This window comes from Otolemur garnettii, unplaced genomic scaffold, assembly GCF_000181295.1.
Source record: "Otolemur garnettii isolate 467f Iridium unplaced genomic scaffold, OtoGar3 scaffold00115, whole genome shotgun sequence".
Classification (NCBI taxonomy): Eukaryota; Metazoa; Chordata; class Mammalia; order Primates; family Galagidae; genus Otolemur; species Otolemur garnettii.
Genome location: NW_003852510.1, coordinates 425,499 through 441,454, shown reverse-complemented (window position 1 = coordinate 441,454; position 15,956 = coordinate 425,499). Strand labels below are relative to the sequence as shown.

At 46.9% G+C, this 15,956-nt stretch overlaps 1 protein-coding gene across 2 annotated transcripts in view; it reads left to right on the top strand.

Annotated features, from left to right (window-relative positions):
• Window positions 1-15,956, top strand: part of SMOC1 (SPARC related modular calcium binding 1) — a 153,514-nt gene that overhangs the window by 102,053 nt on the left and 35,505 nt on the right. Inside the window, exons 5-7 of one of the 2 annotated variants that reach the window (XM_003797357.3) lie at window positions 1,213-1,260; window positions 12,784-12,840; window positions 14,764-14,844. In XM_003797357.3, coding sequence (XP_003797405.1) covers window positions 1,213-1,260; window positions 12,784-12,840; window positions 14,764-14,844 — 186 coding nt within the window. Of the gene's footprint in view, window positions 1-1,212; window positions 1,261-12,750; window positions 12,841-14,763; window positions 14,845-15,956 lie in introns of both variants that reach the window. The other variant, XM_012809878.2, reaches the window with a different exon arrangement.

Below are 15,956 nucleotides of genomic sequence, written 5' to 3'. Positions count from 1 at the left end.
ATGTGCATGCGGTTTTATTGAGTTACTTATTTTTCATTTTAACTGTAAAAAAAGCACAAAATGTTATGCTAGAATATATGGGAAATTTCTGAGTCTAGTGGTCTTGTTATTGTAACTTTTTCTCTTCCTAATTTTTTTCCACAAAATTTATTCATTTCTACTTGCCTTGCTATATAAAGAGGAAAGTAAGTGGAAAGAGCAGTAAGAAACTACATCAGGAAACCAAAATTTGCGGGCCCAAAAGGGAAGTTTACTTTATTGTGGTTTACATGGAAACTGGAAACCTTAATTGGGGTTGGGGTGGAGAGGGGCAGGAATTAGCAAATGACCTGGAAAGTCTCATTTAAAGCAAACAAATGCACTAGAAACAAGCCATGCAAGGTAATGCAATTGAATTCTCACAAAACTGGTATATGGAGAAGGAGCGTGATATGGATTAGGGAAATATAGATTCTTTCTTTTCTTTTGTTGGTGGACTCCACAGATGCCCCTCTGTGGATGTGCTGGCTATAGCCTGCATAGGTGGGGGCTGGGCTTCATGGAGAAGACAGGTGCCACAGGGCCAGCACAGGAGGATGCCAGGGTATGCAGGGCAAATGTTGAGCCAAACACACATACTGCCCCATCCTTGAGGAACAGGCTGTGTCTAGAAAATTGTTTCCATGCCTCAGACTATTTTGTCCCATTCAGTACAATTGGGCCAACAATTTTCTACTTAATGCAGATGGAAAATTGCTGATTTCCTGTCCTAACCAGCAAGGGATGTCAATCATTGCATTTGTAGTGCAGGGCTGGTGGTGGTGGTGGGGGGTCTTTTCAGTTGGCTCTGCTGTCTGGTTGTGGCTCAGAGCGTGGAGTTGATGAGAAGGTGGGGAGACGGGGCACGGAGGTGAGGGATACTTACTGGAAGGTTCAACAGGGGAGGTACGTGAATGTGGAATGTTATAAAAATCAGGTTAAGACTGCTGCAGGGAACCTGGAAATCATAGTTCATCTCAACAGTGCTGGGTTATCAGTGACATTGATGTTAAACAAACCCCACTCGACATGTGTGTAGGTCCTAACTTTGTATATAATATCCCTAGATGTGTATACAATGCATATATACATGACCATGTGTTCATAACATGAGGCTTTGCCAACTCTTTGAAAGAGTTTGCCAACCGCAATGCATTCTGAATGGTTATGTTTTTGTTTCCCTTCTCACCCAAGGTTCAGTCACCGACAAGCCCTTGAGCCAGGGTAACTCTGGAAGGAAAGGTGAGTGGAGTTTTATGCTTTATCTAAATGTTTGCTTCTCAAGCCAGTTTGAGCAGGAGTTCTTAGGAAAGGTAGAAGGAGCCTGGCTGGGGGGAACGCTCAAAGTGCCCCGCAGAAGGTCATCTCCCCCCTTAGTCTGTGTTTCCTTTCAGAAGCACCAGAGGGGAGTAAGGCTCACACGCTGATGGAGACCGTGCTCCCAGGGTTTCTTAGGGAGGGTGGTGAGCAGAGAGCCCAGAGCTGCAGGGAGCTTTAGAGAATGTGAGCCTCAGGCATCCTGGTTCCTGGGGGTGGCTCAGTCTATCAACACTGGTATAGCCAGAATTAAGCCAAAGAGGCATGGAAAACAGAGGGGCTTGCCTCCTTCCCTGGCTGTCTCATTCTGTGAGCTGCTGGAGCTGTTTTCCCCATGGATCTCCCTTCATCACTGCTCCTGTACTCCCAAGGTCTCTTCACTAAGGCTAGGTGGGGCATATCCCTGGTGTAGCTGTTGTCCTGAAATTCTGAATATCTATGTATTTGAGTCCCACAGGACAGTGAAGATGTGTACGAGCAGGGGAAATATATGTAATCAGAGTGTCCACTGCCAAGCCCTGTCACCCATTAGGATATACCTTTTGTGATGTAGAAGGCGCATAGCACACATAAAATTTTAACTTTTTTTTTTTTTTAACCTAGAACAACATTAAATAGCAAATTAAAAAACACCATGACAACATGAGGGAGAATAGAGACTATAGAAAAAGGATATTTCAGCACCTGTAATGAAAATTGTAGCATTTTCCCCTGCTTTTTGAACAAAGTCTCATGCATTTTCACTTCCCACTGGGCTATACACATATAGCCAACATTTGTCTGAGTGCTGCTTTGTGGACCAGCTGACACGAGCAGGTCTCTGGAATATGCTGATCATAATTTCCCACGTAGAAGACAGTTTGAGGCCTAAGATTCCCTGCTCCTGATCTCCAGGACAATATACACACACAGAGCGGGTGGTCGGGTACAAAGCAGCTATGCATTTCTTATCATGTGCAAGCACTCCAGGACGCCCATCTCAGGCTGGGTCTGAGGCTTCCCACCTGCACCAGTATAGCATTGGGAACTACAGGCTCACCAGAGTCCATGTGGACAGCTGGGCCTGCTGAGGGTCATCATGAAGGTCAAAGGCTGGTCCTAACATGTAGTTGCCCTGTCCTGGGTGCTTATGCCATGGGGATGGGAAGAAGAGGCAAAGATACCCCTTCTCAATGCAGGAGATAGGAATCTGGAGAGCTTGCTGCCCCAAATGCAGGTGCTTCAAGAAGATATGGAAGTGGAACATGGTGAGACCACCCACCAGAAAGCATGGACCAGTGGGCCAGATGGGCTGCTCCTCTTTCCCTGGGCAAAAATGAGTCAATGGGTGAAAAGGAGAGAGCAAGTAGCTTTTCAGGTCCTTCCCAGGGCAGGGAGGGGGACAGGCATGAGTGTTGATGGTTCCCTCCCAGGTGGGAAAATGGGGAGAGGGGTCTGCAAAGACTTGACCGTGAATGGTGCTTTTGTAGTGAGTTGGGAAAGAGAGTTGCTTTCAGTTTTGCTTGTGGCAGCTGAAATCTTCAGGAACATCACCTTTGTTCCTGGGTATGAGGTCCTTGTGATGAGAAAGAAAAGTTGGCAATCCATCTTGTGAAAGTGGCCACCCAGGTTTCCACTCCCCTGCTACATTCCTCCAAGGGGAGCTGAGTATATGATGCCAAATAAAGTCTGAATAAATGCTGAATTTTTTAAATAGCAAATTAAAAACCACCATGACAAGTTGAGGGAGAAAGAGACTATAGAAAAGAGGATAAAGCTTTATATTTAGCAGCATCTGGGGATTTGGGTTCTTAAACTGGACAGAGAAGTACCTCCAGGTTGATGCGGCTTTTCACCATGAGGGTAACAGTGAGAGGCCTGACTGGCCTAGCAGGAGGAAGGCAGAGGGGCTGGGATGTCAGCTTAATAAACAGCAGTGAGCATACTTTGCTCCTTCTCAGCCCTGGGGTCAGTGGCCAGAGCCTGATTCCTCCAAGAGCAATGCAGGAAAGGAGGGGTAGAACCCGACCCCTCGTCTTGGAGACATGAGTTGCTGTCAGTCCCCAGCTCTTTGCTCCCGTGCCCTGGCTGGGTTCCTTCCTCCCAGATGCTTCTTCAGAGGAGTCCTCTTTGGTGCACAGGTCAGGATGGGGCCAGACTCATTCTTCCCTAGAGTCCTGAATTCTACCTAGGGCCTCTTTTCCCCTCTGCTTTGGAGGATCTGATTAGGCCCTGGATCTCTTTGTCTGCTGTGGGTAGTGCAGTGAAGAGCAGTTTCGGGCCACCTGTAGGAAGGGCCACCTGAAGCCACACCTGTCCAGGAAGCCGAGGTTTGAATGGGAACAGGGTGCGAGAGGGCACTCCTAATATCCTGTGTCAACCCGCCAAGGTTCCTCTTTCAGCCGCCACTTAAGAGTGGAATGTGCTTTCTGGAGGGCAGCAGGTGGGAAGATACAAAGGCCCCTTGTCTGAGCTCATGCCTGCACGTGGGCCGTCCTCGAGGGCACTGTCTCCCTGAGGCTGCTGCAAAGAGATGCTGGGCCCGGACCGCTGTGCAGGGGAGGGGATGGCCAGAAGGGAGGTGAAGCCAGAGGTCTGGGGTAGGTTGGGGTGAGGGGCTCGGCAAGGACGGGACCCAGCCTTTTCTTTCCCTTCCCTCTTGCCTTCTGAATGTGTTCCACTGACAGGGCTGGGATGATGGGTTCTCTCTGCCTGGAAGGAATGAAAAGACGTATTGTGCGACCACAGAGACTCTGGTTGCCAGCCAGGAATTAGATTCTGAAAGAGAGCAGGAGAAAGGCAGAGCGAAAGGAGGCTGGGGGAGGAGGCCCAGAGAGACAGCAGGAGGAAGGCAGGAGGGAGGGAGGCCAGTCAGTAGCAGGTCACTGCGGGCTTGGCCCCAGTGGGAAGCCTGGGGTCCACAGGTGCAGGGCTGAGGGAAGAGGTGGGGGAGGGGGCGGAGGCTGTTATCTTACCCAGATGCACGTGCTTCAGCAGGGGAGGGAGGTCAGACTGTTTACTTAATCCCTTGGAATGTCCTCTCCTCACTCTGTTCTTTGGGCCCCTTGTGTTTAACTGACTCCTTTATGGGCACATGTGTGGTAATTAACACGTGCAGTGTGGGTCCTGGGCCATGTGTTTGAGTTTCAAATATCCATTGATCTGGGACAATCCCATCCTGGCTGCCCCCCTCCTCTCCTCCCCCTCTGGTCCTGGCCCTTGAAGAGAGATGTGAGGGGGTGTGTGTTGGGGGTGGCGCACACGTGCATTCACATGTGTTTTATTATTATCACACATGTTTTATTCCTGCCACAGAGGAATATCTGAGCAGAGGAAGAGGGCCCCACACAGCCCTTGCAGCCTCAAAAATCTGCTGCTAAAACAGCAGAAGGGTGCAGAGGTAGAGACAGAGGTTAAGTTCTGGTTTTCATTGAAGTGGTCCAAAGGAAAGTAGCTGGGAAGCCGTATGTATTTAGAGGTCAGGAACTTATCCTGAGCAGCCTTACTCAACTGTACCAAGGCCTGTGGATTTTACCAACATACCTCTTTTCGTTGTCTTGATGCTAATTACTGCAGGTGGTTTGAGGAGCTCTCAGGATGACTGAATCCAAAGTCAGGGGCTGGGCCCGACCTTCATTGCTTACGAGGTTCAAGGCGGGAAGTGCGGAGGCTCGGGTAGGATGAAGTGGGGGAGATGGTGGTGCAGAATGATTCACTGAGAGAAAATGGGAATGGGAAAGCACTGGTAAAATGGTTTCTGGCAGTTCTCTGGGAGCTTTTGTCTTCTGAGTGTCCAGAATCGCAGAGGCCCCAGGGTGATGCTATGATAAATGGCAGGTTTGAAAGCTGAAGATCCTCAGCAGTTTTCTGCCCTTTGCTTTTACCAAAAATGCAAACATTGATAAACTCTGCTTCCATTTTCTGCATGGGTGCCTGTATTTGTCAAGCCAGTTACAGAGAAGGGCAGAATGTCCAAAATCCAGCCCATCTTTAATTTGCAGAGACTTATTTTAAAAATTCTCCCACTGGCTGTTCCATAGATGTGCTCCAAGTAAAGAATGAGTCACATTTATTTCTCCAAGGTCCCTGTCTGTGTCTCTAATTTTAGACTCTCTCATGGAGCCAGGTGTACAGGTTGGCGCCAACTTGGAGACCTTGTCACTCAAGTGATGGGATCAAGCAGCCCTGCGGGGCAAGCTTAGGGCAGGAGTGATGGGTGGGTGCATCTCAGATAAAGGGGAGCATCTGCCCCCCCCTCCTCCCTCCTGAGGTTGGCACACCTGGCACATACTGCTTCATGGAGCCAGCCTTGCTGGGCTGGCTGTGGAGGGTCATCCACACATGGAGTGTCACTCCAGCTCACATGACTCAGTCCTCTTCCCAGTTACTTTCTTTGCCTTCTTTCCCCAGCACCTGTGGTGGGGCGGGGTGCTGATCAGTTGCTGATCTCTCAGCATTGCCCCTGGATGGCAGTTAAATCACCCACCAGCCTGGGATGGGTTTGGATGGAGGTAGGCAGTTGAAGACCTCCATGGTGATGGCATCTGCTCATGTTGCCATTCTCTGCAAAGAAGCGCTCACTCTGGCTGGGCGCAGTTGCTCACACCTGTAATCTTAGCACTCTGGGAGGCCGGGACGTGTGGTTAGCTTGAGCTCAGGAGTTTAAGACCAGCCTGAGTGAGAGTGAGACCTGGTCTCCTAAAATAGCTGGGTGTTGTGGTGGGTTCCTATAGTCCCAGCTACGTCAGAGGCTAAAGCAAGAGGATCACTTTGAGCCCAAGAGTTTGAGGTTGCTGTGAGCTATGATGCTATAGCACTCTACTGAATGCAACAAAGTGAGACTCTGTTTCCAAAGGAAAAAAAAAAGCCCTTGCTCTGCTTCTGTGCCACTCCTGCCTGGCTCCAGGCCCACAAGAGGCAGCTCTTTTGTGTTGCTGCTGCTTTCTGATGTCCCAGAGCCACTTCAGTAACCAAGCCTGGCATGTCATTATACCAGCTTTGCAAAGATCAGCTGCAAAAGGGGTGCACATGAGTATGCCTGAGTGATCGTGCTGTACGATGCCCCCTCCCTGCAGTAGTTCCCTGCCTCTCCCCCTTGGCTCCATCTACTCCACCCTGCATTCTGGCCCTTATTCTGGGGTCTGTTAAGGAAAGTTAGTGCATGAAGAGCACTAGACTGAGACTTTGAGTCCCTCCCATATGCCTACCTGCCCTTAAGGATTGGAGAGAAAATGAGATTTAGGGATCTGAAAAGCCTTCCAGTCATGGATGCATTCAAATAATCATTGGCACTTTATACACAGTTCTTTTGTTCAACAAATATTTGTGGAGAACTTACTAAATTCCAGGCTTGCTGTAGTCAATGAGAACCCAATGGTGGGTCAAACAGTAAGGGTCCTGGCCTCACCTAGTGGAGCTCACATTCTGATTGTTCATAACCTTTTATTATGGAGGTCATCTTCAGGTGGAGGCCAAGCCTGCTGGAGGAGCAATAGACTTCTAGAAGCACCAAGAAGTTGTCTCCACTGTAGGGGAGAGTAGGCAGGCCCCCATCTCCACAAACAGTTCTAGCAGATAGCTCCTTTCACCAGAGTAGAAGACCCCCGGAGGGGCTGCTTGAGGTGAGCATAGCCCACTGCACAGTTCTTGAGCCCCCTGATTTGTGCCTTTGTGGGGCTCTGAAGGTGACAGGGCTCAGAGGATGTCAGGCCAATAAGAATACATCCATTTGCTTCCTGTCCCTTGCCTGAGTGAGCTAAGAAGTAGCTGCGGTCCAGCAACTTGGAGAAAGGCAGGGATATGGGCATGTGGATGGACAGGCCTTAGAGCCACTTCTAACCCCTTATCTCCAGCTCTGAGGGCCATGTAGCTCCTGTGACAACAGCTGGGGAATTGTCACTGTCAGGGCCCATTGCATGGACCCTGTGCCTGCAGAAAGAAACACGTGAGAGTCAAGGCAACAAGACAGCTTTAGGTTTGTTTTCACTTTGGGGAGGGAACGTGCAGGTGGGTAAACAGAATGTAGAACATTGACCTCTTGCTTTGGAAAGGACCTTGAATGCACAGATCACTTCTGCTGTCACCGATCAGTGCAGGGACAGTGCACAGTGCAGTTCCGAGCCTTGCGAGCCGGGGGCATGCATCTCAGGAAATGCTGACCTTGACTGACATTTCATCCTCCTCCTGGTGGGATTCAGACCAGGTTCTTAGGGAAGTTTTGCGAATGGGTACAGTTGTCTCCTTATGAGGCCCAGAATGAGTCTCTACTTCTGCATAGTGATAAGCCACATGCTGAGGGGGGTTGTAGCTCTGGCATTAATGTGGTCCCTTCAAAAGAAAGAACCTTCCAGTACTTCTCTCGGGCTGAAGTTTATATATTTTTTTAAGGATAGACAATAGTAGCCTAAAAGGATGTGAGGGAAGAGCCCAAGAATCGAAGGGGACTTGGGATTGTGGAGAGACCTTCTGAAGCTCAGAATGGGGGTGGTGGTTTCTTTTTTCCTCATTCTCCAAGGCTCCTCAGTCTCAGAGACCCCAAGAGATGCCATTAATACAGATTCCTACTCTGGCCCCTTTGAGACATTTGCTTTTGAAGGACCTGGAAGAGAAAGCTCTTTGTATGTGGTCAGAATAAACTCATTGTACACCCAAACAATTAACTCCTCAATGGACTTGCCAGCCCCTTGAAAGGCCCGGCCCTACTTCCCTGGACCTCTTGGGCTCTATTCAGTCCCTTAAGCACACCAATGTTTTTGGGTTTTTGTTTTGTTTTGTTTGTTATTCTGAAAAGTCTTTCCCTGAGAATAGTCAGAGCGGATCAACATTGTCCTCAGCCCAGCATTTATCTCTCCTCGCCAGCGAATGTCAATCAGGAATCAAAAAGCCAAACAGAGGAGGCTTTGAACGGTGTCATCGGGGGTCGAAGTGACTTCCAGCTGTCTGTGCGTGGGCCAGGCCTTCTCGCAGGGCAAGGAATTGTGCTGTCACACAAACCCACTGTCTGTAAAGGCTCACAGAGCCCATGCGGGGGCTGCACCTGCAAGGACAAGGCATGGTTGGGGGGTGGGGAATCCCGGAAGGCCAAACGCCATGGCTCTGGGTCTGGGTGGTTTCCAAAGCTGCTCATTGCCTCTGGGACCTTGAGCAAATCACTTACTTGCATTGAGACTCAGTTCTTTTTATCTGCCTAGTGACTTCCTCCCCTTGTCTGGTGGTGAGAATAGATTAGGAAAGCCACCTGCCAGAAACCGAGTGTTGCAAACTGTGCTAATATTATTACGGTTGTTAAGCTCGACATCATCCTTGCGAAATTCTCTCAGGTTTGCTTTATTTATGTATTTCTCTTAACATTTCCAAATTCCTTTTCTTCTCCTCCCCGTAAGAAAAATGATAATCCTTGAATTGGCTTTGTTCAGTGTTTACCCTCTTCCCCTTAGTCTGGAAGAGTATTATGATATTAAAAAGAAACAAGATCTCCCCTATTTGAGGTCCAAAAGAATCTGCAAGAATAATCATCAGTCATCAAATCATCATATACATCTATTTAATCAGATTTCAGATGTATCTAAAATATGTGGATGAATTTTTCTCCAAAGTAAAGATTGCTCAAATAATTTAACTGCTGCTGCCAAATGATTTATCTGTGACAACCTTGGCACTCCCCCTCTTTTGTTTTAGCAACTTTATTGAGGTATAATTTACATACCATGAAATTCACCCATTGTAAATGTACAATCCAGTGAATTTAATACATAATAATAATAGAGTTGTACAGCTATCACCAGAGAACGTCTCCATTGCCCTCCAAGGAAATCTTGAGCCCCTTTACAGTTATATTCCACTCCCACCCAACACTAGGCAGCTGCTGATCTGTCTCTAAAGAATTAACCTTTAAAACTAGACATTTCAGATAAATAGGATTGTACAATATGTAATATTTGCATCTGGCTTCTTTCGTCTGGCGTAATGCTTTTGAGGCTTTTCATCTATGTCATCAGATGTATTAGTTATTCATTTCTTTTAACTACTGAATAGTATTTCATTGTGTGGATATATCACACAACTTATCTGTTCACTGGTTGACAGACACATAGATTGTTTCCAGTTTGAGGCTGTTGTGAATAATGCTATGATGAATATTTGTATACATATCTTTTGTATGGACATGTTTTTCCCCTTTTGGGTAGATTTCTAGGAGTAGAATTTGGGGGTTGAAAAGTTTACAGTTAGCTGTTAAAGAAACTGCCAAACTGTTTTCCAAAGTGGCTGCTCAATTGTACATTTCCACAGGCAATGAGCAAGGGTTCCAGTTTCCCTATATCCTTGCCAACACTTGGTATTGTCTATCTTTTTAATTTTAGCCGTTCCACTGAGTGTTTAGTGGTATCTCACTGTGGTTCTAATTTGCACCTTCCTAGTGACTAATTATGTTGGGCATCTTTTCCTGTATTCATTAGCTGTCCATAAATCTTCTTTAGTGAAATGTCTATTCAAATATTTTGCCCATTTTAAAATAAGGTTGTTTGTCATTGAGTTGTAAGGTTTGCTTTATGGTTAGCCATCATGGAATTATATTCCCCCTTTAATAGTCCTTTAAAGTTTTTATACCTACATAGTGTCCAGAGGCTTGGTAGGCCTTTAATATCCAAAGAGGATATTGCTGTCCAGAGAAGTAAAGTGAGGGGTTCAGATTAGCCAACTTATTGGATATAAAGTGGGAACTGGGGGGTGACTCCACTTGCAACTGGGAGGTCAGGGGCACATGCAGAAACTTTACTCTCTCCCCAAGGCTCAGTATGGGGCCTGGTGCTGCTCCAAGGCTTGCCTGGAAGCAGAACTGATGTGGATCTTGGACCCTGGCCTTGGACCTATGTTTGGTAGAAGAGGTGTGCTTATTTACTGGGTCAGAAGCCAGGTGCCCAGGTGCCCGGAGATGATGGTTAGAGAGTCCTGTTGGCTTTGGCTAGGATTCCCAGCCTTTGGGCACAGGTGGCTCCTGGCAGCAGGGCACCTTGTCTTTTCTCACTTCATAAAGATTTCCATTCAGGGCCTCCCTTGTGGCAGAACAGCTGTATCTCTTCACCCTCGGTGACCCTACCCTGCAGGAAGATTCCCTCCCTGCACGTGGCTTCATGCCTCGTGGGCTTCTGTGCCCACATCTGGGCAATCTGTGGAAGTCCTTGACCTGCAAAAGTGTAAAGCTTCCCCAGGAAACTCTCTTTGCTCTCTTTGAGCACAGATTTGCTGATGACTGGAGCAGGTGGGCAGTTGCAGGCTCTTGGCTGGATGATAGGAGAAATAAACAGAATGTTTTCAGTTATTTTGTTCCAGAGAAGAAACACAGCTCTGGTATTGTAGGAGGATTTTAATGACTATGTTATATATAAAAATGCTGCATGAGCCATTTTGCACAGGGTTCTCACCTTTGTCCCTCTTGGAATATCTGATTTCTCACTTTGCCTTTGGTGGCCTGGAAGTCTCCTAAAATGAAGCCACCCTGTGTGGAGGAGCTGAGCATTCTGTGCGGGGCTGTTTAGACTGCGAATTCTGTATCCGGCAGGCACAACCAAATGTTCATTGCAGCTGCCAAAAGACTTCATTCAGTGGCTCACTGAATTCAATGGAAAGAGGTGTTAATAGAGTCAAGGGAAGTGATGCTATTAAAAAAATGACATTGTGTGGCTCTGTTCTGTGCTTATTCTCTCTCAATGATTTCCAGATCAAACTCACACAGCTTGGCATCAAAAGATGCCTGTTTTGGACTCCAGTTTGAGGCAAATAAGATACCCAGGATAGTTACTCCTCATTTCTTGCTGTGTCTCATTCCCTGGGATGATTGTTCAGGATTGCTTCAGTCCCTGTGAGAGTTGGGCCCTGGTGTCAGCTGGAGACTAATAGCAGGGTTAGTTTTCACATGAGTTGGGCTCAGCTGTTGGCCTCAGCCTGTAGCAAGGGTTTGAGTCGCCATAGCTCTCGAATCTTAAGATCCCAAGGGTGATATGTTAATGTGAAAAAGAGATCAGGACTCTATTCTTTCTGTCTCTCCAGATAGAATGCAGGAAAGTTGGCCAAAGGTACTGAGAGCTGCAAATGGTGGGAGCGTTGCTGTTATTGATGGCCTGATCTGCATTGCAGAGACTATCTGAGAATTTGCATTCTCCATAAATAGTTAATGCTCAGAGGATGTAGTGTTCCATTCTGAAAGGCCTCTGGGGGGTCTTGGGAAGAGAGGGATGGTGTAATCATCAAACCATCTGAGACAACAATGCTCTCCTTCCCTCACCCCACCAAGGGAGAAAACAGAAGAGAAATCTCTAACCTGTGTATTCTAAGGAGAGAAAAAGATGCCCGCTCCCAGCCTTCACCAGGGGGTGCAATTATTTCCTGGGAGGTTAAAAAAAGATTTTATGCTTTTAACATATAAAACACAAATATATATTCAGTTTATCTGTGCTTTTAAACTTCCTGGGGGAAGTGATTGGGAAAAAATTGTCTGAAAGTGCTCCTTACATGGATGATAATAGAAGAAAGGCTGTGAAATACTGCTCTGTGCTAAGGTTTGGGGGGCCTTGATGAAAATACCTCAGTCTTGGAAGGTGAATATAAAAGGCCTGGGCTAACTTCTGACCTGTGCAGGTTCTTGCTCTGCAAAGGGAGCTGCCAGCACCGCTGGAATGATAGACCCCAGGGCTGGCTTACTAGGTGCTCTCTGCTTCCATCATCTGTGTTAGGAATTTCCAAGCAAGTCTGGGATTTCTGCAATTTCCCACATCCTCTCCCATCCTGTCCTCTTGCTGGGAGTTGGGGTGTGTGCTGTTTTGCAGCTCACCCGTTCTAAGGATTCCTGATTGTCTTTAGCTCAGTGTGCTGGAAAGAGAACGGTCCTTCCCACCGTCTCATCTTTTTTAGGTGAGTTGATAAAACTGCCAGGAGTTTGGAAGGGCAAGAGCACCCTGGTCTTTTGTTGTTCTTAAGCTCTTTAATCAGGGCTACTTGAAAAAAGTACTTGAGCTGGTACCTTTCACAAGAGGGCAGAAAGAAACGGGTCACCAGAATTTGATGCCATAAGGGATGCCAGCCTTATCCTATCATGCCTGGCCAAAACTTAGGACTGCTGGGAGAGACTCCTCCCCCTAACTTTCCTGCAAGGAGGAACAAGGGCTGGCAGTCTCATAAACCTGGTGTCCTCAGGTTTATGAGAAAAGCTCCTCCAAAGCCACAGCATCGTAGGCCCCTTTGGCATCTCTCGGGACGGTGTGCACACACCTGGATTTGTTTACTGTTGGTGTCTCTCTGTGGTTCTCCTTTCCTTCTTGCTCTTTTCTTCTTTCATTTCTTCTTCTTTGGTCTATTCACTGGGACTTGGCCGGGCCATGTACAAACCCCAACCATTCAACAGTGCTGGAGAGTAGATAGTATTTACCTCAATAATGGTAGTCTCTTTTCGGTTCTTTTTAACCCTCAATTCAGACGATGGGTCCAAGCCGACACCCACGATGGAGACTCAGCCGGTGTTCGATGGAGACGGTAAGCCTTCACGTTCCTGCTGACTTTGGTTCTCCCGCACATCTTCAGGTTTGAGGAAGGTCTTAAATTGGCATGTTTGTTTGCTTTATTATTATTGTTATTTTCTTTTTTAATCTCAGTTTTTCCCAGTGTCAACTGGGCTGTTCTAAACTTTTTAAAAATGAAAATTCTCCAAGGAACTGGTACACGCTCCACTTCTGGAAAGGCCCTCTGTTCCCCTTAGGCTTCCTGCCTATCTCCTGATGTCCAACAATACCACAGCCTGGACAGACCCTTTGAGCTGCCAAGACCCAGGAATCATGGCTGAGAAAGTCAGGCCTTTAGTAAACTAATCAACACTTCCAATTGCCCACTCTGGGCCTAGCATTGTGTGAGGCCCTCTCGGAGATGAAAGGGAGGTGTGCAAATGTGAGCATTTGCTCTCGAGATAGCTAGAACTATCAGAGAGCTTTGTTTGCTAAATAATATGGTCTCAATTTTTTGTGGAATAGACATTTATAGAAGAAAGAGATCATAATGGTCTGGGGAAAGCTTCTATGAAGATCTGGGTCTTGGGAGGGAGGGAGGGAGGAAGCAGTGTGCTGCAGGCAGGAGTCTGGCAAGGACAGAGGGACCTTGGGGAGGATGGAGTATGCTGAGCAGGGCAGCAGGGGGGAGGTGGGTTAGTGGGCCTGGGTTGGCTAAGTTATAGGGACTTTGAGAGTTGAATCAAGACATTTGGGAGAGAAGAAATTCTAGGTCAAGAGAAGTAGTGGTAGCTGGTGGTAAAATAGAAGCTGGAATTCTCTGGAGATGTGGGGAATGGATAGAATGCATGAGATGTAGAAGGTTGGGCCCCAGCGCAGAGGGGAGCTGCTCAGGGCCTATATTCTTTAGTGTTGTTACTGAGCACTCCACATTCCCTCAAGGAGGAAAAGAACATTTGACAGAGGGCGATTTCTATAAAGTCCAACAAGGCTTTAGTGAAATATGCGGCAAATTTTTAGCCATTCTCACCTGAGTATGTCCAGCCCTGGATCATGAGATTGGACATTGAGATAGAGAAATAAAAAGTGGGCACTGTGCTAGGGGGTCCCTATCATAGGCTCAGCTCTGAGCAAAAGGATTGGAGTGAGAGATATTCATTGCAACCAATTTATTTAGCAGAACATATGTATGTTCATATCCAGAAGTTCACACTGTTTCCATGATCCACAAAGGTCCTGGATCATTGACAAGTCTGGGACCTGGGGGATCTGGTGGGAAATGGAGCCCATGCCATCTTGGGAGACCTCTCCAAAACCCTCACTGAAGACTTTACCACTCCACAGTATGCTCAGGGTCATCTGGGATTCCCATACCTCCTGTCCACTGGGTGACCCACATCCTGGAGAGCTTGGGGGCACCCTGGTACTCTCTGGACAGAGGAACTCAGCCTCTGTTCAGTGAGAAACCATTAGAAAGGGTTTGAAGTGCACATTAGACCCTTTACTTTCTTTCCCTTGTGGAGCAGAGTCTCAGCAAGCTGAATCTGTTGTGGCTCAGCCATTTCCTCTAAAATGGTGTCTGTGGTTTGTTTGGCATTTGTTTGTTGATTTATCCCCTTTAAAATCTTCTCCTAGGGAAGCAGCAGAGCAGGACTTGGCTTGGCCCTTGTTCCTTACCTCCTGGGATAATATTTTTATTCCTGGATGGAGTGGCTCAGAGCCTCTGGGCTCTGCCCACTCTGCCTCCTGGCACAGGGTGCCTGGGTTGGCCCTTAGGAGCTGGTGGGGAGAGGAGCTTCTGAGGAAAGGAGAGGGCACTTCAACAAGGTGGATATGCAGTGAGGGAGATTGTGTCTTAGGCTTTTAAAATGCTACAATAATAAAAATCTGAGGGTGACACTGTAAGTCACATACTTTTTTTGCTCAGACTTTTTCTCTCTTCTTTTTTTCCCCCCAGAAATCACAGCTCCTACTCTATGGATTAAACACTTGGTAATAAAGGACTCCAAACTGAATAACACCAACATAAGAAATTCAGGTAAACAGTCTTCCTTGGATTATATATGTATCAACTTCATCCTCGTATGCCCCATGGTTGCTCCGTGACCACCTATTGTGTGAGTTTGGGCAAGTCATTTAATCTGTCTGGTCTTCAAATTCTACAGCTATAAAATATGGAGATTGAATGAATTAATCCTTTCCAAAATTAATTTTCTTCAGTTACCATCTCAGGGATCATGATTCATAAGTAGATGATCCTTTTAGCTAAAACACTTTTGACTGTATATTGTCATATTTTGATTGGCTTTCTCTATGCCATGAGGAAGAATTTGGAAGAAGAACAGCTGAATATAAGGACTTCAAGCCTGGAGGGACTTGGTTTCACATGGTTTTAAGACTCTATATGGTCACTTACAGTCATATCTTTTCTAGTCTGATCTTTTGTGAATGGTCAGATTTTGGCACTGACTGAACCTCTGGTAGAATGGTAGAAAATTAATTATTTCTGAGGGGTAATCTTATTTGTAGGATTTATTTGTAGAGTTTATTTATCATCAATAAAGACCAAAGTCAATCGAGTTCATTTATTGTTGATAAAGACTAAATATCCATCAACAGGAAAATGTATCCACAAGCCAAATCTGTATCTCTGTCGAACAAGATCATTCTTCTTTCAACCTAAGACTTCATTGTTAGAAATAACCACTCCACATCATTTATACCTGGTTGTTGAATTTAGCCATACCTTTTCTTCATAGGTGGCAAGGACAATGGACAAAAGATACATGACCATTAATGAATGAGTGTGCTGTCATGGGGCCCCTTGAGGTTTATCTGATATCACTTGTGTCCTAAAGATGGCAGTGTGCACGTACAGAATAGAGTGCAAGGTGGCGGTGTGCACCTGTAGGGTAGAGTGCAAGGTGGCGGTGTGCGCCTGTAGGGTAGAGTGCAAGGTGGCGGTGTATGCCTGTGGGGTAGAGTGCAAGGTGGCAATGTGCACCTGTATAATAGAGTGCAAGGTGGCGGTGTGCACCTGTAGGGTAGAGTGCAAGGTGGTGGTGTGCGCCTGTAGGGTAGAGTGCAAGGTGGCGGTGTGCGCCTGTAGGGTAGAGTGCAAGGTGGCGGTGTGCGCCTGTAGGGTAGAGT